Consider the following 21,547-nt stretch of genomic DNA (forward strand, 5'->3'; position numbering starts at 1 on the left):
CTGACACATTGATGGTTGATGGTGAAAATGCAATATTCATCTGTGTTCACCATTAGGAAGGCTGACTGTGAGGGCGGCGGAAATGAAGATTTAATACAGAGTGAATAATTAAACCACTGGGACCTGTGACTGACACACAGACACACACTTGCACAAACACAGACACTAAAGCACACTAGTGCATGGCCTGAAATTCCCTGTGCATCTATCATGTCATCTTATCCCTGTGGGTGTGCTGGCGTGTCCATTTGCTTGAATCTTTACTTCACATTTGCTCTTCATTAAGCTTTTGCTGATATTGTATTCAGTGTTGCAGCTGGTATGTTGGCATGGCCGGGGTGGTAGCTGCTGCATTAGTGAGCCTTACCGGATGGCAGAGGATTATACCAAGGAGGGAATAACCTGGCAGCAATGTTACTCCTAATACTTGCAATTGTCAGCATTGTGATTCACTGACTGCTTATTTTCTCAATGCCATATCAAGATGGACCCTTTTTAACCAATTAAAGTTGTAATGGGTCAGGAATGGAAAAGGAAAAAACAAAAAAAAAACACAGCAAACAAAATACACAGCCCAACACAGCACAATCAAATTCTGATCTTTCCACGGACTTTAATTTATACCATCTCCTTTGATTTTAAAAAGGCCCTGTGATTGACTGATGCATCCCGTCAGAAGCTAGACTTTCTAAAAACAGAGCCAGGAGGTCCTCTCAGACCACTTTAATTACAATATGCTGAAAAGTTAGTATGGAAGTTTGGCCCAAGGATGTCCCCAAAAAAAATGCCTAGCACAGCTTTACGCCAAGAACGTGTCCTTCGAATCTGCAAAAGTGTAATAGTTAATGTAAGCTGCATTCGGTAAACTCCACCCTCTTACATAAATACAATTACATAACTCTGCTGTCCTTGTGTAGTTGTCTACTAAGCATACTTCTTAGGGTATGACAGGCTGCTCGCTCCACAGTGCCTCCCAGCCAGGGCAACCCATCCTCCCTGCCTTCTGTTGGTGAGGGATTGATGCACGATGCAAGGCAGAGCGAGACTAAGTATAGGTTTTATGTAGAGATACTAAAAAAACTGAAGGAAGAGCTGGGACAGAGGGAAAAAACAGAAAAGATGAGCTTTGGGCTGGTGGAACTAAAAACCACAGAAAGAGAGAAATAAAACATCTGCATGCATCTGTGACAGACCATGTGTTGTTCACCTATGAGCACATCTGCACACAAAAATGATGCCCAGCACCATGATTCAAATCTCTCCTGCCTCTTTGTTCCCCTGACACAAACACTATTATTGTGTGGGAAGCTCACACAACACACGGACTCACGGTGTTAAAACATTAACGAAAGGCTGGATTACATTGCTGGGACTCAAGAAACACTTTTTCATTTACCTCATTGTTCTCTATTAACAAATAACAGGGATGTATGAGAGAGTTCGCCCAAACGCTTGATACAATTGCGCACCGATTTCCCGTAGGTGAATGTGCAATTATTGACTCTAAGACAAGAAGTTTTCAAGGGAAGTTCACAAAAATGGAGAGAGGTGGATGGCTGAAGCAGTGTGCTACCAAACCAAACCAAGGGTTAAAAGCTGGCCGGTCACGGTCCAACTTAGATCCATCTGGCAAAGGAGGCATGTGGTTACTTCACCCTGTCGCCTCCACTTCCTCTCCATGTTCCCTCTGCCTCCCTACCTCCCTCCCTCCTTTCCCTCCAACCATGAAGAGCATTTGGAAAATAAATCGCGTCACTCTGAATGTAATCTGCCGGTTGTTACTGCCAGAGTTTCTCCACTTGCCTCCCTGCCCGTGTCTTTGTTTCTTAGTTTTTTTCTTCCCTCTTGTTTCTCTTTACATCTGGTCCTAATTACAGTAACCTCTGTCCATCTTTGGCTTGTCCCCGCTGCAAAAGCACTGCTACATCCACCAATGTTCTCATGTATTTGTTCCCTCCTCACAACATTAGTTGTATTTTATTAAATATGGCTGAGTCACGTCTCCCCTTCATATTGAGTGGTGGAGGGTGTGTGCCGATGTGATTTCATCTATGAGCTACATGGTGCACTTAGATGGAGAGCTGAAATAAATGAACTAATAAAGAGAAGGAACCGGGAAAAGTGCTACAGATTATAAAAGAGAAGCTATGTGTGGTAACAGATGAAGGAAAGGAAGAAAGAAGAATAGTGGAATAGGGAGGAAAAGATGGAGAGAAAGAAAGGATGAAGTCTGTGGAGCGTGACAGTGGACAGAAAAAGGCAACAACTCTGTAGATACATGATTTGAGTGAAGGCGCTGCATGGGAATAGAAGGGTGGTGAGGGGTGAAGACAGATATTGCTAACAGATAAAGACACCAAGAAGGAGGGAGGGAGGCAAAGAGAGAAAAAGGAAACAGTGGATATTATTCAACCACTCACCCACTCCTCCCTCCCCCTCACCCATATGCCCCCTGCAGCCCTGTGCTGCTGGTTGTGCTTTGTCCTGATAAGAACCAGTGACAGTCACACACAAACACACACCAAAGCGGTGTAGTCGAACACACACGTATATCCATGCACAAAGCGAGGCCCCTCAAGCGGCCTTGGCCTGAAGTCTGTGGGATGTCCTTTTCTAAAATGTGTGTGTTCTGCTCAGTGTCTCAGTACCAGCCAGGGTAAACACAGTGTGCCAGAATGTCACGGTCCGGGGCCTTCACACCTCCATCACAAATAACCCTGTCAGCCACAGATTGTGTGCTTGTGTGTGTGGAAGAGAGAGAAAGCAACAGAGCATGTGTTTTTGTGACTGTTTAGGAATATGTGGGCAGGCTGCATGCTATAAGTGTATCTGCTTGGTTAAGAGTATATGAGGAGAAGACGGCACTTGAGAAAATGTGTCAGAGTATTGTTACGCTTTGTTCCGAGTGCAGCCTATATGAGCCTCTCTTGTTAATGTATCTGGAGACAGTGTGGCATTAAACATGCGTGTCTACTTGTGAGATATTCTGATACACACAGGCTTGACTGTACTAAAGATGCGCTTTTCAGGTGTATTAAAGGACGCATTTATCACTTGGCCATACAAACACACTATCTTGTAAAGAATAAAATGAGAAAGGGATGCCACTGTCATATCAGCACAATAAATATGTAGCTGGAGCCAGCAGGCAATTGGCTGAGCTACGTATTAAGACCGGAAACAGCTAACGTAAAGTTGTCCTTTGCCCCAAGGCAACAAAACCCGCCTACCAGGACCTCTGAAGCTCAAAAAAAATTACCAATAACACTATAGATAATGAGTAATAGTACAACACTAATTATGAAAAGTAAAATAACTTTTTCTTGACCAGAATTTGGAACTGGCTTGTATGGGAGCAGCTCCCACACAAGAAATAGTCCTGCACAAACCCGCATTTTTGTCCTTTGTTATCCACACAGATTCAACACATTAGATTGTATTACTCAGTGATGACTATGAGAATGAGTCCTAAAAGTGAGCTGTAGTGTTAGGTAGCAGTTTCACTGTTTCCAGTTCCTGTGTTAAGCTAAGCTAAGGGTCGAGTTATACAAGAAAAGACTAATGGTCAAGTCTATCCTGGAAGGCTTTTATAGAGCAGCATCCACCCGTACAAACACCAAAACTGCCAGAAATAGTTGTGTAACAAAGGAAAGAGAGAGCTTAAGGGAGAAGTTCTAACCCTGCATAGTTTCTCACATCTGCACAGCTGGCAAATCAATGGCTCTAGTGGGTGTGAATGTAGGATTGTCGGTTTCGGAAAGTTACACAAATTGGCGGACACCGACGCCCCAGTTTGGGTGTCTAAAAGGTGTTGGAAGAGGAGAATGCTTAACCAGCTGCTGGCTACAGCTACACATTAACTGTATGTAAGAGAGGTATTGATCTTTTCATGTAACTCACTAAGAAAGCAAATAAGAATAGCACATATACCACATAAGCAAGAGAAAAGGAAAGTAGGCAGAGGAGAGAGAAGAGAAACAAGGAGGAGTGTAATGCTCTTTAACCCTTCCTATGTCCACACATAGAGGGGACAGAATAAACAGAAGGAGTGGAAGGTGTTGAATTTATAAAAGAGTGAAAAATTCACCACTGGGGTAACACATTCCATTAAACGTAAAATAAATGTAGCTGAGGAAGCTACTGGTTAGTGTGACTGAGCAGATGTGCAAAAACAGAGTACCAGTGAACACCATATTACATCTTAAGTAAGTGTTGCAAGAGAGCATAATATTTATGATGGCTACATCCTGACAGAAAGTAGACTTTTGCCACATTTGTAAAAAGACAAAGAATCTGAAAGGCTCATCATTCTTACACTTTCCACAGTCTGGATCTGAACCCAATGCAAACAGTCGGAAATGTTCAAACAGTCAGACGTTAAACCTGTGTGTTGTATGTAAAGCTAAAACTGAAATGACAAAAAAGAAGCAGAGCAAAGAGAGAAACAGTGAGAGAGGGGTGGGGGGTAAAAAAAAAAAACAGCGCTGTACCCACAAATCTCAATCAAGTTAACCGCTGCCTTGATTGCTCGAGTGAGACTGAGCCTCGCTTTGCAGCAAAACAAACACGTAAGCATGTCTTAACATAGCTGAGCCCAGCCACCCCGAACCTTGCCTGGCACTCATCAAGGCTTTGGCTCAGAAAGAACGGTTTCTCTCCAGAGGTGCAGGAGGAGGAAGGAGAAGAGGAGGAGAATAGGAGGAGAAAGAAGGGAGAAAAGTGGATTAAGAAATGGCAATTAAGTTTGTCAAAAAAGGAAACTAGACGAAGGGGAAAAGGTAAAAATGAGACAAGAAATAATTCATCAAGGAGAGATTCTTTCCTTCTTTCGTTTTAGTATCCTCTCTTTCCAACATTTTTGTTTTTATAATAAAGTATCTCCTACCCCTCTCCTGCAATTTTCCGCCCGGTCGCTCCTTAATTCCAGAATTTGTTTGTTGTGCCATTGGAGGCATTGTTGATTCATGCATATTTGATTTGGAAATGTCACTCATTATATTTATTTCCTCCCCGCTTACTTTGTCAATCCATTTCATTCCCTCTCTTTCCTCCCTTTTTTGTCACAGTCTGCTCACAAAAAAGAACAACATTTTTGCTCTTTGATTGGCTTGTTTAATACATTCTTTGTTAGATTTTCCTTCTTTTAACTGTTCAGCTTCAGCCCAACAACCACATAAACGTATTCCATACAATGTAATTTGGTGGAACAAATTACAGATGGACGAGATAGTGCTGGAGTGCTGGTTGTTGGAGGAGAAGACGACAAAATAAAGGGGGGGGAGGCCTCATCAGCAACACACCGATCTTCTGGGTTGCCATGGTAACACAAGATTCAGATACAGTCAGATGAGAGGATGAGAGGCAAAATAAAGAGGAAAGGAATTAAGGTTAAAGAGGAAGAGATGTTTGGTGTATAACTGTCAAATGCTTCTTTTTATATCTGAGATAATGACGCTGATGTTGATTGATTTTCATTGAGATGCGACGCTGGTAAAGAAACTGCAGAATAAGGGTGAAGTAGGAGAAAAGGGAGGGTTGATTATATTGGTATGAAAAAGAGAATTTCACACATTCAAAGTTCATCCGTCTGCCTTGATCTTTTGACCAGCTGGTCCCATCCTCCCTCTCAGCTCCACTGTCTGATCAGTAAAGCAGCGCTCAGACCACGGAGTCAGGCGGGAGACTCCGTTGCCTCTCAACCCTGTGTGAACACTTCTATCCGGCCTTTGATCGCTGTCTGAAAATGAGTCTTATCCAATCCCATCTACTGTGTTCATCTGCAGGAGAGAGCGGTAAAGGTCTGATTGAAATGTCTGCTATCAGGAGAGCTGATTTCACTCCTATGTTAAAACACTGCTATTTGTATTCTGGATAAAGCCAGAGCGTGGCAAAAAAGAGAGCACTGTCTGAGGTCTAAATTAAGGGTGCAAGAATTTGTGAACAGAAATACACGTCTCTGATGGTATGCCAAACTATTCCCAATATACCAGCAGCTAAAGAGGTAAAACCACAAGGTGTTAGGAAAGAGAGGCGCATTTCTGTCCTCTTCTTCCTTACTTTAATAATATATATTTCACACACCGAGCGCGGAAGGTAAAGAGAAAGAAAGATGAGAAAAAGATGGGGTGACTGAGCATCAAAGTGGTGAAGGATGAGGTAGAGAGAGATGGGCCCTAGAGAGGAGAAGGATAAGCCTAGCCTACAGGAAGAGCTGTACTTGTTGGGGCATTGAGAGCGCAACTAATGGATATGGCAGCTAAGAGAAGGATGATGAATGACTCTGTGCATGTGTGCGCGCGTGCATGTCAGTGTAAGAATGTTTACCCTTGTGTGCATGAAAGACACAAAGCGCAGTGGTTGTGTGTTTATGGGGTGTCTGTGTGTGTGTGTGTGTGTGTGTGTGTGTGTGTGTGTGTGTGTGTGTGTGTGTGAGACAGTGCAGATGATGGATTCTCTAGTGGAGCATGTGGTCGGTGGTTTCTTGGGCAGACGAGGTGACAGGAGAGGTCTCTCTGTCCACATGCCGCTCTCAGCTGGTCCGTCTATCCCTTCCTTCTTCCTGCTGTCTCTCTCACTCTAACACTGCCTCAGTCTCTTCATCTCCCTCTCTATCCATTTGTCTCCTTCTCTTTGTCACGCTGTCTCTCTTTGTTCTTGCTCATCCTATTTTTTCCTTAAAACACATTCCCCCCAAAAATACCTTTTCTATAGACTCTATATAGACTGTACTATAAGAAATATTAGTATTCTCAAAACATTTTACATCTACATATTAATCAAAAATGCTCGTTATTTTCTTGTTGAATCAATTAACAGTTTGGTTTCTTAAATGTCAAACACCCACAAAAATCCACATTTAAATTTCCTTCAACCCCATACGATGTCCGCACTCAGCCTATTTTGTCGAACTAGCAAATCTCTTGATAAACAGCAATCAATTATTAAAAGAGCTGCTAAATTATTTTCTGTCAATCAACTAATAAGTAGATCTAATCTGATTAATTCAGCTCTATCGACCTCACTCTGGCACATGCTGCACCTCCAAAGACCTTTTTCCTGTCACGTACCAATATTAACACTCAGTTTACATGTTTACTTGCATCCTGCTTCCTCTGGTTTTCTTTTCATCCCTGCAGGCCTTTCCTGTTTATCCATCCATTGCCCCTCTGGCCTCTCTCAGCTCAGAGTGAGCTAGCCAGCGCTCTCCCCATGCCTTGCAGATGGGTGCTCTAATCCGCTAACGTTAGCGCTGTGAGCCATGAAGGCTGGGCCCGTGTCTTGTTTTGGACGGCCGCAGAGGTTGTGGTTTAGCATGCTAGCGTTTGGGATTCTGCACAGCTCCGGTTGAGAGAAGAGATAAAGAGGAGAGTAACTGGATAAAGGTTGACCAATTAATAAAGGCCGGTGAATCGGTCTGGCCAACAAGGGGGGCTTTAATCTGCATAGAGATAACAGGGAAAGTCAGACCACAAACATAAGGAGATAGGGTGGAATTGTGCGTGTATTTGTGCATTTATGTGTGTGAGTCGTCAGTCAGATAAAGCGGAGGCATGACTGTCAGTCACTGGGGAGTGCAGTGGATTTACATCCATAAGTCCACTGAGAAGATGCATTTCAATGCATCTTTCTGTGTCTGGTAATTTATGCAGGACTGCGTTTTGCTTTGCATAAGACAGAAAACAAGAAGGGAAAACCACAGTAAAAACAGAACATGGCTCTGTGTCCATCACTAATATAACTGTATACACTCCAGCAGCTGACAAACACTTGTTATGCCTCACATGATGCCTGCTGTAGCCGCTGCTCGGCACGATTGATATTAGCTTTTATGCTAATGCAGCATTTGGCTATGTAAGAACAAGGCAGTATTTCCATAGACAGTCATTCATCCCTGCCTGCTTATGGCCTTATGGGCCACGACAGAGTTATTGCTGCACAGTACACAAGCTGTTGTCACTGTGCCAAAAGCCACTATTACACATACAGACAGCAGACACACACACAGCAGGATGATGTGAGGAAATCCTGAGGCAAAAGCCACAGAAGGTGCGAGGGGAAAGGTATGTATGCAGCTGAATATCACGTGGGTATGTGCTGCTGTAATTTGTGCTTGCACGTGGGAGAAACAGTAGCAGTATATGTGAAAGAGTAGTTTTATTGCTATAGTGCATTTCTCTCATCTGTAGACAATAAAAAATTACATTCACCAAAATGCACAGCTACAGTTATCCCACATTCATGTCAAGGAAATACACATAAAACTGCATTAAGCTATAAAAATGACTGTTTACAAAGTGACAAGAATATTACCTCAGAGATGTTGACACGTCCCTCCTGGAAAGAGCAGTCGTTGGCGTTCTGGGTGCACATGTGGCGGTACTTGCACCAATGGCAAGGAAATGAGCCATTTACACAGGAAAGGCAGCTAAAATAGAGAGAGATGAGAGGAGATGGGAAGTTAGCGGAGTCACCTGCCTTCTGACTTCAGTCTCAGTTAGTCATTGCACTGCATCAACAACTTCATTTGAGAAAAGAAGAGGAACAGCAGGGCAGGATGAGATAGTGTCATATTCATCATATTCCTTCAAAAATTGCTAAACTTGTGAGAGGAGGTCGGCATTTCATTTTGTTCTCTGTCTACCACATCAGCTGTTCACCGAACAAGGACAATGAAGTAAGGAATACAGCCGCAGTTCCAAGTTTAGAGTGAGTTTGGAGTGCACATTGAGTAGGCTATGTTTGGGATGGCTTTTGTTTCATAATGTGGACAGCTTGTCCCCCAATTATGTCACTTCGTGTGCCTTTTTTTTTTTGTAAAATCACATGCTTGCTTATCCTAAAGAGCAGGGCAGGGCAGAAAGAGCAGCAGAGTGGAAATAACTTGAAATAAGCAGTGAAACAGGACTGAGATTCAGTTATGAATTGTGAAATAATAGCATCGGGAGAAGCAGTACTGACTGATATAGCTCTGTCTACACTGATATGTAAATACCTAACCACGCTGCATTTTCGTATTTAAATCTGTACTCTAGATTTTTTCACAGACCACCTTCCTTTAGCTGTCTAAATGCCTCTCTATTGTCTCATGTCAGGTTTGAACTTTCCTCATCCTCTTTGTAACCTTCTTTTCTTCCTCTCACCTTTCATTGCCCCATCTTTTACCCTATCTATCAACTGTCTTAACCTCTTTCTCCCCCTTACTTCCCTCATTCATCACACCCCACTCGCTTGTAACTGTCCATCGCTTGCTGCTTCTACGTTCAATGATCTCCCTCAGAATTGACCTACTCTCTGCATATATTTCCCCGCTTTCTATACCTCTGTTGTTTCATTCTCTCAATCCATTTAGCTGTAAGCCTTTCTTTCTTTCTTTCTGTCCCTCCATCTCTCTTTCATTTGCTCTCTTCCTGTTCTTTGTCTAAAGCTCTCTTTCATCCGCGGAGCTAAGAGTGCTCCACCATTTTAAATTCACCTGCTTTAGCAGAGGCGAGGTGCAGATAGACAGGCTGAAAGAAAGACGGGAGAAAGAAGAGAGGGAAAGATAGAGAGAGAGAGATCAAAAGCAGGTGGATTTCCCTGACAGAGGTGTAGACGCCAGGTATCCTGAGAGAGAAGGGGGAGAAAAGGGGGGAGAGGGGTCTCATGAGAGGGGGAGGAAACATTAGGTTGGAAGTTGGGAAGCGATTATGGCTCTATATGTGTGTGTATGCACATCCAAAGGGACCCGTGGAGGAGAGCCAGACAGGTTTAAGTGCATAGTTTATCAACACAGCTTCATGTTATTGGTGTGCTCTCAGCCCTCGAGAGATGCTAAGCCACTTGGTATCTCATTTATGTGCACGGCATTATCTAATGTAACCATTATGAGTTAACAAATAAAACTGTTTCATTTTATTACAAAGCTTAGTAAAGCCTTTTGTCTTCGGCGTGCAGTTTGGTTTGAGATTTTCCTCTGTGTGACTCATTTAGCCATTGAGGTTTGTGTGAGCATATGGTTTATTGGAAATATAATAAAATATTACATTTAATACAGTCATTGCCAGAAAGTCAGCAGGCTGATTTGTATTCAGCCACATCTGCCAGGTGTAAAATTGCGCATCTGTGCGAACTGCAATGAGCACACTCCTGACAAGCTCTCAAGTGTGTTTTAACCCTGTGTAAAATGCTGGCTTCCCTTCCCCTCATCCACATGAAAAATTAGGGCTTTAACTCTTGAGCTCTGAGATGGAGCCCATATATGAATCCATCAAACCCAGACGTGGATTCATTTGGATCAATTAGGGACGCTCGTTTGTTAGGTGCACACTTTAAGCGATCGTTTCCAGCCCAGACCCCTCCTTTTGAGCGAGATCAGAGGCTGGAGCTTAATTCAATCCCACTGCCGCTTTAATTGACCAATTTAGCATTGTGCTGACAGAAGCTGTCCATTTAGAATGAAAGATGTGCAGCTAAGGAAATAACAGGCCTCTTAATACCGCACAAGAGCAAATAGGAGATTTGTCAATGTTGCCAACAAATGGAGGGAAAGCGATTAGGCTACGCTAGGTTAGCATATAGTGTTCAGACTCAAAGAGCAAAACTGGGATTTTAGCTCATTGTGTTGTCCTTAGGGAATTAGTAAGAAACAGAAAAAAGGCTGCCAATACCGAACAAAAGAGCAGATGACATTACTGATGCCACAGAAGTGAACACGAGGTGAGTTAGCCGGGCTCATTGTGAAGCTTCTTAGTGTTTGTTTGCGCCGTAACCACCACTGTTTTAAATGTCAAAGAGTCTTTTCTTTTGTTAGGGGCCCACCAGTGGATCAGTGCTCATCAAAATACAGTACAGCAACTTATCTCAGCAGGCAACCACAACCAAACAGCCAACAGTACAATGTATAGCAAGTAGCTCCTACCCGTCAACACATCTGTCGCTGAGCTTCAATAATACCCATTTTTTATCTGACTTTTATCTTTTATTCATGCCAAATCAACCTTGTTAGTGTTCCGGTGACTTTGTATATAACGAGCAAAATATCAGCAGGTAACCAGTGCCAACTTTGTGCAACTTTTATGATCACGTTCTTTGAAATAAAAGACGGTACCGTTCCGTGTGCCACCCAAGGCCAGCGGGAAGCCCTGTCTGACAACCCCCTACAGCTCGCGCTTTGGTTCCTTGAAGTAACCAGGACCCCCTGTCACGAGCTGCCTTAGGATCTCAGAGTCTCTATTTTAACCTGGGTGCACACCCTTTTAACAAAATGCCCACCCAGGGCCATTTGAGGACATTCAATTCTCTTGTCCAGGGGTGGGCTCCTTTCTTCAGACCCCCCAGTATCTCCTTATTGCTCCTTCCTGTCGCTCCCCATCGCCTGTAGCCCCTCATAGGCTTTGAACGGCTGGAGACACGCTCCCCGTATGGCCATGCTCATAATGCTAATTTAATCCGTTCGTATTCAGATGCTAATCAAGATACGCTAGCTTTGGAGCAGCAGTGTTTTTTCAAGGCCAAACACAATGGACTGTGATTTCCTCCTCTCTCCTCTCCTTGGTCAGTTTGGAGAGCTAAATACAATCTGCTCTCCTAGTGAGGCGCGTTTGACACTCCTGTACTTGGCAAAATGAGTTATTTATTGGCTACTATTCATTTCAAAGGAGTGGAGGTGAATAATTTAACGGTCCTCTAGAATAGTCTATCCTATCATTACTGGATCCCTTTAAAATTTGAGAGGGGTTGATAAAACACCTAGGGACTAGTATTCATGCACATAATTCTATTAATGCATGTCTGAGTGAGTAGTTTACAGGAAATCTATGTTAACTGATTGGAATTCATTGTACAATTCTTCCAAATCTTTTTAAGTGTATTCCTCCACTGTCTTTTCTTCAGTTCACAGCTTCTCACATTTTTCTCTGTCAAAAAGCCAGGCTCTTTCTTTCTATGACATTCAATATACCATTTCTCCCTATTTTTCCATGAATACCCTTCATCACACAACAAATGACCCAGTCATTGCCCAAACCAAATTAACCGTAGCAAGAAAAGGTGCTTCACACGGCCTTATGCAGACATTTAAACCCCAATTCATTTCCAGGCTATACTCTCCATCTTTATTAAATGGGGGCTGTGGAATTAAAAAGATCGTATGGAAATATTTAATTAAGGAGCAATCATGGCCGTGGGTGATTTTCTATTTCAATCTCGCCAACCCTTAAACTGAAACAGCGGGAATTCTAATTAGATTAATACCACTATGCAAATTTATGGCATTTTTGAAAAGGCAAGGGCCACGACGTAATCAGTTGAGTAAATAAGCAGGAGGGGCATGTGTTTTTGGGGATCAGGGGTTTGGTGTCGGTGTGTGAGAGTAAACTATTAAGAAACGTGGCCGAGCAATTCCAGTGTCAAATCTATTTCTCGCGTTTCATAAGACACTGTGAAAATTACCAGTATACACCTCCAGACAGGGTTAGAGAGCCCCGTATGAGACTGAAACAACTGATGCATGGGAATTAATTCACAGCAAATGAATAGTGTTTTTGCTTGGAAATCGGTTGCTGCTTGTTTCAAGAATGTCTGGTTCCTCCACAGTGTAAAAGCCTCCAGTATTCTGAGTCTAAGCCCATTAGAGGAAAACTAAGCTCTGTAAAGAATGACCAAGCATTTTGGAAACAGGGCCTTGCATGTGGCCGCACGGGCCTGAAGTCATTACGCCAACGACATTACCAGTCTGATCTCATCAGACGACACACACTGACGCCTGGGGGGCACAACGGGTATGCGGGACAGAGTGCCAGCTCCAAATGGGATTCTTATCTCAGCATCTCTCTTCGCCATCAGAGTAGCTGCAGAAGATGCAACGTGCCCTATCTGTAACTTCATTAAACATGTCCATTACATCACTCGGAGGCCGTATTAGATCAGTACAGGGAGCGGATTTAATCAGAGTTCATTGGGCTAATATCTTCAAATGGCCGACTCTCTTGTCTGCGTCACTTCTCATATATTTGTAACACTTGATTTGTGAGTTCATTGGCATATCAGGAATTTTAATGTGGCGCCACGTTTTAATTGTGTCTATTTTAACACGAAGCGATTTACATCTGAGTGTATCTTAGATGGTAAGAAAACACTGACAGGCAGAGCAAACACAACACTGTCCTTGTGGGAGATGAATTAAGCATGAGTTGACATTGTAAACCACCACACCCTTAACCAGCTGAGCTAATCATCGTTGTTGTGGCAGAGGATTTGTGTACAAGGTCAGGGAGACGGGGGAGTTGGGTTAAAGGTCACAATAGCGGATTAGGTGTCTGAGACAGTCAAGGCTTCAGCGAGGTGTAAGTGACAGAGTGGAGAGAGGTGTCTCTCTGCATGTATACGTGTGTGTCCATGTGTTTGTGGTCAATCCTCAAAGGAGGCTCATCCAGCATCCAGAGAGAAGCCGGGATGGAGCCCTGTGGTACCCCAGGGGCCTCCAAGCCATCTGCTGCCCCAAGGCTAATACCCCAGCAGAAGTTTCAGCCTCCCCTGGATCAGCTACGGATGGACGGGGGGAGGAGGGTATTGTGTGGGGCCGGGTGGAGGAGTTGGAGGATTCTTATACCTCGGCAGGGTGCATCATGCTCGTGGTAGGACTGACCTATGGGTGTGGCTCTATGGGTGGTAGAGATTTTCAGCAGAAGGTGGATTAGGGGAGGCAGTGAACTGCAATCGGGCCGAGAGCGGAGGGCATCTGGGGCGTGAAGGAGACTAACTCATCGGAAAAGGCACCAGATTTCATTCACACCATTTGCTTCTGTCTTTCTTGTGTAAATAAGAACCGGACGGATAATCTAAGTGCTCAAAAAGCTGGAAGTATTTGTTTTGTCAAGTGGGGAAAAAAAGCCATAAATGAGGTTAGAATCTTTGATTGGGAGCCATTATGGCAGACCTCTGTGTAATGAATTAATCATAGAAGTATCATTAGCGTGTGTTGTGGGTTTTGATAAAAAAGAAAAAAAAAAGACTAGAATTACCATCTCATATCCCAATCGTTTCTCATATACGGCACATTTGATTTTTCACTCCAAATGTAACACAAGCCTTCTGTGTAGGTCAGAGTGGGATACAGAGTCGGGGGTGGGATGGATGTGTGTGTGTGTGTGTGTGTGTGTGTGTGTGTCTAACTGTATCTCTCATGGACAGTAACACGAGACAGCCCAAAGGGAGACTGGACAAAAAGGCTGTTTCTTGAAAGAACAAGAGGGAAAAGACTAAAATGAGATAAAAATAAGAAAACTAGAGTAAAAACATTCAGTCACTGTAACTTACGACTGATGGACGCTGCAGTTGTAGAAGACAAAGTTGACGCTGGCAAACTTCTTGCCCGTCTCTTTGGACTTGAGGTAAAGTTTCACCACCCGCTTGTCACCTGCATGACAGATATTGGAAAATGTATGAAGAATGAGACTATTTTCTGTGCCTTTAAAGTTTTAGACCGGAGCATAACTTAAACGAGCAACCATCCCAAAAATAACACCCAATAATTAATTTAGTAACAGTGAAAAGTGAAATGAGGGTGTATATCGAAACACCTTACTCATCGACACAAAGTGACACTTTTGAATTCCACTTGTATAACCTCAGCGGAGAACACACGCATATCAAGACACAGTGTAGCTTAGCAACACACTCCTCATGTCACACCCACAGTAGGGTGGCATTAAAAATAGCGGCACCAATCAGTATTTAGATGCCAGAACTGATGAGAACTCATAATGGGGCATAATGGGCTCAGCCGAATAACTACTGAGATGTCTTTGAGGAAACTTAGAGCGCACTATCTGACATGTTTTCATTCCTTTGAAACAAGTTTTATTCGTCTTTGTGGTGTGACAGAATTGGACATGAAACAGGTGCAGACTCTGCAAGAAAATAAATAAAGATGCAGATATTTTTAAATATGACGGTAAACCACACTGAAGCTACCGCTTTGAAAAAAAAGTTAAGAGCAGAACCAGTCGTTTAGAAGGAAAAAATAAATAAAATGAAACTGACAACAGTGCATAATGCATGATAATGGGAATTCAAAAACAGTTCTATTTTCAGTAGATGAATCTGGACTTGTGTTCGGGTCTTTGAACAGGAATGGGTGGCCATTATTGGTGATGACAAGGAAATCTGAATATAGACACACTAGGCAAATCAACTGGTACTAACAAAATTCTGTTCTGCTGAATGCACAGCTCTTGATTTCTCCTCTTTCAATGTAGAGAAAAAATATCCCTTGGGAGGGGAGATATCAGTGCATGGTGATGAATATATAGAATATCATGGCATAGAGGGGCCAAAAGGAGAAGAGCAAGATAACATAAAAAGAGTGGGAAATATGATGAGAAGTGAGGACAAACATAACAAATATAAGTTCACGAAACACCCCACAATACCACACTCCCAGCCCAATGTCGTCACTCCCCAATGACTTCATCACCCAGCGCCCTTCTTGCCCTAACCTTTGTTCCTAGTGATCGGGGCGATGTCCCGGATGGAAGGAGACATGCAAAAGATGTGTCCACCCTGTATCCGTCCCTCTGTCTCCACATAGTCCTCAAAGGAGCAGTTGACCCCCGCTGACAGATCGGGCACATTACGAGCCTGGAGGACCAGCTACAGAGGAAGGGAGAGAGACAATCAGTGCAAGATCAATGGAAGGACATGGTGTACATGGATTGTTATAAGATATGACATGAGGGTTAATGGGTGTTGGGAGAGACGGGGAGTATGGGTATGTGTGACAGCAACAGGAATAAAAGAGTGAGTAGTCGTGTGTATGCATGTGTGCATCAGTCACTGCAGCAGCTATTACAGCAAGGTTAATGTGTAGGTGTTAATGTGCGGAAAGAAAGTGAGGCAAACTGTAATCAGTCAAACCTATCTGGTTACACTGAGGAGCCTCTGACAGAATGAGAGCTCTGACACACACACACTTTTACAGACTTTCATAATAAAAACGGCAAGACCATAAAAAGCAAATTTCTCATTAATTCTACATGAACTTGCTTAAAACTTACATTATTGATGTAAAATTTTGCAAATTTTCAACGACATTCCATGCGTTAATGTAAGTGTTCACTGCAAAAATGAATGGAACAGAATGATAGAAGCAAACAATGTACACCAGCTCTAGAGGTACACAGCGTAATCTGTCTGGCTTTCTTACCTCTTTTCCTGTAATGATTATCCACACAATGTTGTGTTTGCTACTGAGGGCATCTCAAACAATAAAAACAGAAACTGTGTTTTGAACTTTAGCTGATGTTATTAGATCACTAATCAACTTACTTTTCCCCATTTTATATAAAGGAGGAAAGCAAATAATAGGTAATTAAATATTCTGCTTCTATGGCATTTCACGCAGTAAAGTACTTTTCAACAATTTACTTAAGCTTGCAAGTCCAGCGAAAACAAACTCAATGCATGAAGGTAATGATATGGCAAAAACGTGGAGCAGCAGACTTGTCTTTGCAGGGTTTGCAGCAAGCAGACACAAGCTGTGACATAGCTAATAAATAAACTGGCTGCATATAAGCTCAGACACATTTATGCTTTATAGGAGCAGCGTACGCCATTTTTAGTAGAGACTTTAGTTTGATATTTTGAGAAATGGTAGGTTAATAGTGGCTACCTTTTAGATGTCACCAGTAACTTTCCAGAGTCTCTGCTGATTGCGTAGCAACTTAATCATAATAAGAAATAATAGGGCACACTGGGATTGCACAATATATAGTTTTAGCATCGGTATCATGACATCTGCAAGCACAGTAGTCACATCACAAGAAATGAAATATGAAGTAAGACAAATGAACTTGAAATCTACATGTTACAACTTTTTTTTTTTTTGCTGCGCCACGCAAAAAGAAAACTTGCAGGGTTGTGATTCTCCATGACTAATCTACAAGAGAAGTCTGAACATCATTTACTCCAATTTAAGGGTTCTTTAATATGAACCAAAGAATGATCCTTTGCTTACATCCATTGTCATGCACGTGCCATAAATGCAAGAATATTCTTAGAAATGCAGGACCATCAGTCAATCACTGATTAATTTGTATTACAAACTGAGCACACTGGACATTTGACCTGACCTGAGCTGATGTTGCTATTTTAAGTAACACTCACATGATATGAGCCGCAAAGACGGCCATCATATGTACCACTGGGCTATAAAAACCCTATTAAACTTGATCCGAGCTTCATTTAACATAGGTGCACTGGCCAGAGGTCACTAAGCATTGCAGAAGACTTTGTCATGAAGTGCGTATTATCTAAGAAAATGGGATTGGATTGGGACCTGATATCAGCAGATATTGAATTTTAAATGATTCAGATTGGATTGGGGGCAAAACAAAAATCTTGATCAGGATATCCTGAGTTGCCTTTACACATGGCAGCAGAATTTATTTTTTCCATGTTGTACAGCCTTATAGGACATATAACTCTCTTATACTTTGGTTTTTGTACAAACCAATATATCAACCAAATAGGCTTCACTAGGCAGATTTTACTACCAGTGAACAAGTGAAGCTATCAGTTTTGTTCTATTTCCAGTCTTCATGCTACTTGGCAGCTGGCTGTAGCCTTATACTTAACAAAGAAATACAACAGTCGTATTAATCTAATCATCTAACTTGCCACCAGAAAGCAGGACAGTCGTGCTGATCACAAAACCTACAATTCTATCCACAGCTGCTGCTGTCCACAAGCCCGTGAGAAAGACAGTGAAAGCCAAATAGCTCCCGATGGTCAGGTCTGCACCTTGCATGATAGCACACTGTCATTGGAGTGTGAATGTGTGTGTCAATAGGTGAATGAGTAGTGAATTGTAAGGCCCTTTGGATAAAAGCCCTACCATAAGTCAATAAGTGTATTTGTCCCAAATTTTGCTTGAGGACTAACGCCTTTGTCTTCCTAGAGTGTTCATATTGTTCTTTTTTGTGTTTAAAAGATAAAACGGGATAGTTTCCGCTACAGCTGGGGTAATACACAAGAAAATACATACCTGGACTTCAGACATGGTGACAGAAATATTTCTTGGCTGAACAGTCAGCTCCACACACTGCCTTTGGTCGGAGGCAAACCTCTGTGGCTCTCCTGCTCGTTCACAGCGGTCCTTACGTGAACATCTAGTGAGCAGGGAAAGAAAGAACGACAGGAAAAGCATAGGAATGTGAAGATCAGAGGTGAGGAGAAGAGGTGTGAGCGGATGAGTGAGACAAGGTGAGAGGAGGAGAGAAGAGAGAGAGGATATGAGCAACTGTTAAGCTAATATGGCAATCATATTAAGATGATAAACACACACAGCCATCGCCGTCACACAGAAATGGGAGCAATAATAAAAGACAAATAGGCTAATAGCTTCTCCCAGCCATTACTGTGGGCCTTTACATCATTACCTTATTGGTACTGACATTTGTGCAGGAACTACTAAGCAACATGAGCATCCAGTCTCCCTCATCTTTTCAGTTTACAGGCCTGCACAATTCAAACTTCTCAGGAGATATACGGGCAATCGTTAAAGTTTCCCTCAACGGTAAAAATGATGTAATTCCTACCAGCTGCATATCAATGGGGTCAGCAATTTCCCTCCACTTATTACAAGCCAACTGATCGTGCTAAAAATCAGCATAAAGGCCTGTACGGTAGCGGTTTTACTATTAGCTATTCATAATGCATTAGCTAACACTTCACCTTCGTGCTAACAACAACTGGTCCCAGTGGTGAGAAGAAAGTGCTGATGCGGCGCTCTGCAAGGCCTTAACAATAAGAGGGAGGCGGAAAAAAATGCTAACTGCCTTCTCTGTACAGCAGCTCCCTCATTCCCTCATTTAGTTAGCCTTCACTCACACTCAGGAAGAAAAAGCTGTCGCCAACCGCTCCCCTGAGACTCCCTGACGCACACGCACACACACACACACACACACACACACACACACACACACACACACACACACACACACACACACACACACACACACACACACACACACACTGTAAGGCATTAGCAGAAATGTGCAAAGGTATGTACACGTTTTCTCATTATGAACCTCTTTTCCTTCTGCTGCTCCTCTGGTGTGTGACTGTGTATTTGTGTGAATGAGGTGTGTCTGTTTGCCTAGAAACACCTGCATGTATGTGTCTGTGCGTATTCCTCGTTCAATTTCACTGCTGATTGAAACTACCATGGCTCCTAATAGGATGTGGCTAAAAGTACCAGCGAGCTGAGACAAAGCTTATAAATAATTTGCCTATTAATACACGCCCAATATGTCGGCAAGGGCCTTAGCCAGATTTGGCACTATCAGGTAGAAAATGAGCAAGCTGCATTTAAGATGCAGGGTAAACAGGAGCCTAAATGAAGATATATCATCAGTGCAAATCCATCCTGATTGTGCGCGTCACTTTAAAGATGAGGCGTGTGTTTGTTGAAATGGAGAAAGACAGGTGATGTGTGTGTACACCTTGATGAAAGACAGGTTGGTGGCATGTACTGTAAGTCTAATTAATGCACTAAGAGATGGCACTATGCCAAACGCTTCAGGCTTTCCAAATGTGGTTTAACATCCTGTCACCTTTCAGTAACATGTAACTATTCTCACACTCTCCTGTGTACACACACAAACCCTCCAGTCAAAGGGAGAGAATTAGAGAGATTACAGAAAAATAGTATTATACTGTATCGCCGCAGTCGTCAGCGATAAGCTTGGTTTTCTAAACTACAAATCTCCACGCACACTGTTACATATCTAACTCTAAACAAGGTCTAATCCAGAAACTAAACACCAACACTGAAAGTGACTAATTCTAAAATCTGTTGCCTAAATGCATCAGAAAGTACTCGTGTACTAAATCATGTTCACACTCACCAACACAAGCTAAATACCACCAAGTAGCAATTATGCAGACCGCCGAGCTGTTCTCATTTATGTTCTATTAACAGGTAAAACGAGTTGGCAGACTTACACAGCATGTATGTAGTAGTTGTAACCCTTAGGTTTCTTCTATAAATGGTAATTACATAAGCAACTAACAGGTCTTTCAATAAAACTATAACAAGCTGTTAAACATACAGGTAGTTCTTTTTCGTTCAGATTAACTCTATTTCAATAAATGGCGCTTTTGGACATCACAGTATTGACAAGCGTCAGTGTCTCTGGCTTGTCAAAAGCCTCATGAGCATAATGTGTAACTATTCAGGTCGGTGCTTCCACTCCAACATGATCTGCTGATCTTAAACACCTAAACACTTCTTTTACAATTATCTACTATACAGTGCAACTGGCTGATGGGTGCCAGGGTGGAGTGTGTCAGTGTGTGCATGAGTGTGTGCAGCACTTACACATTGTGGAGAACACACCATCCACAATGAGGGTCTCTGGAGCCTAAACACTCCCCACAAGTGGTGTATTGCTCGCAGCTCTCCACTGGAACTCTCACCACCTAGACAGAGAGTCAGACAGACAGAGAAAGCAGGGGGGTGATGAAGGGAAAATTAGGGTCTTTGTAATCAAAATTGCACAATGAACGGTACATTCGGCTGCATGGCGATGAGAATTTGACAGCTTATCAGACTCATTCAATTTAAAACATGTACTCAGGAAACAGCCAGAGTGTGTGTGTGTTCCCGAGAGGGATGGAACTGAGCAAGTCAGTGAGAAGTGTGTGTTTGTGTGTGTCTGTGGGCATGTGTGTGTTCTGGTGAGTGATTCCGGGTCCAGCAGTGTGTGACAGCCTCCAGCCAAGCATGCACAGCAGAGGTCTCGCAATGCATGCTGGGACACCTGACAGGTGACCGCGGCAACAGTGCTGTGATTGACAGGTGACCTCAAAAAGCAGCGAGAGGCAGAGGAGCAGAAGGACAGACCACCAGCATGTGTGTGTGTGTGTGTGTGTGTGTGTGTGTGTGTGTGTGTGTGTGTGTGTGTGTGTGTGTGTGTGTGTGTGTGTGTGTGTGTGTGTGTGTGTGCGCGCATACATGTATGAAAAAGGGATTTCAAGTGTCTATACAGAATTTATGCAGCAAGACCAATGTGACATGACTTGGTGTGTGTGTGTGTGTGTGTCTGTGTGTCACCCATAGCCACACTGGATGTACAAGCTTGATGATAGGCTACAGATGTTGCCCATGAAACGACATGTCCAAGTTTAGCCCTTCACTCCAGTTAAAGGTGATGACAGATGGTTCACAACATGGCCCCAATGGGTCGGAAAGTGTGTCTGTGTGTATTTCAAGATATTCACAAGAGATTGAGCGTGTTTAAACGTGACAGACAGATTGTTAGCATATGCGCAGATGCAAATGTGCAACAAAGTAAGCATGTGTGTTTGTGCGTGCACATGTGTTGCGGGTGTCAGCGCCACATTCAACTTTTCTTCACCGACGGGCCCCAAGTTGACAAGCTGCTTGATCCCCGTTTCATGATGTGTGTGTGTGAGAGTGTGTATCAAGTTGCCACTGCAGGCAAGTTTTAAATCATGCAGCTGAAAGGGAGCCAGCTGATCAGTAAGTAACAGCATTTAACCATCC

General features: G+C 42.9%; 1 protein-coding gene across 4 annotated transcripts in view; it reads right to left on the bottom strand.

Annotated features, from left to right (window-relative positions):
- The window catches only part of LOC111577037 (plexin-A1-like), a 203,099-nt gene that overhangs the window by 75,364 nt on the left and 106,188 nt on the right, over positions 1-21,547 (bottom strand). For all 4 annotated transcript variants that reach the window (XM_055010656.1, XM_055010654.1, XM_055010655.1 and 1 more), the window contains exons 5-9: positions 20,360-20,460; positions 18,023-18,146; positions 15,477-15,630; positions 14,296-14,395; positions 8,311-8,425 (exon numbers count right to left, since the gene is read on the bottom strand). In XM_055010656.1, the coding sequence (XP_054866631.1) occupies positions 8,311-8,425; positions 14,296-14,395; positions 15,477-15,630; positions 18,023-18,146; positions 20,360-20,460 (594 nt within the window). The remainder of the gene's footprint in view (positions 1-8,310; positions 8,426-14,295; positions 14,396-15,476; positions 15,631-18,022; positions 18,147-20,359; positions 20,461-21,547) is intronic.

This window comes from Amphiprion ocellaris, chromosome 5 (genome assembly GCF_022539595.1).
Source record: "Amphiprion ocellaris isolate individual 3 ecotype Okinawa chromosome 5, ASM2253959v1, whole genome shotgun sequence".
NCBI lineage: Eukaryota > Metazoa > Chordata > Actinopteri > Pomacentridae > Amphiprion > Amphiprion ocellaris.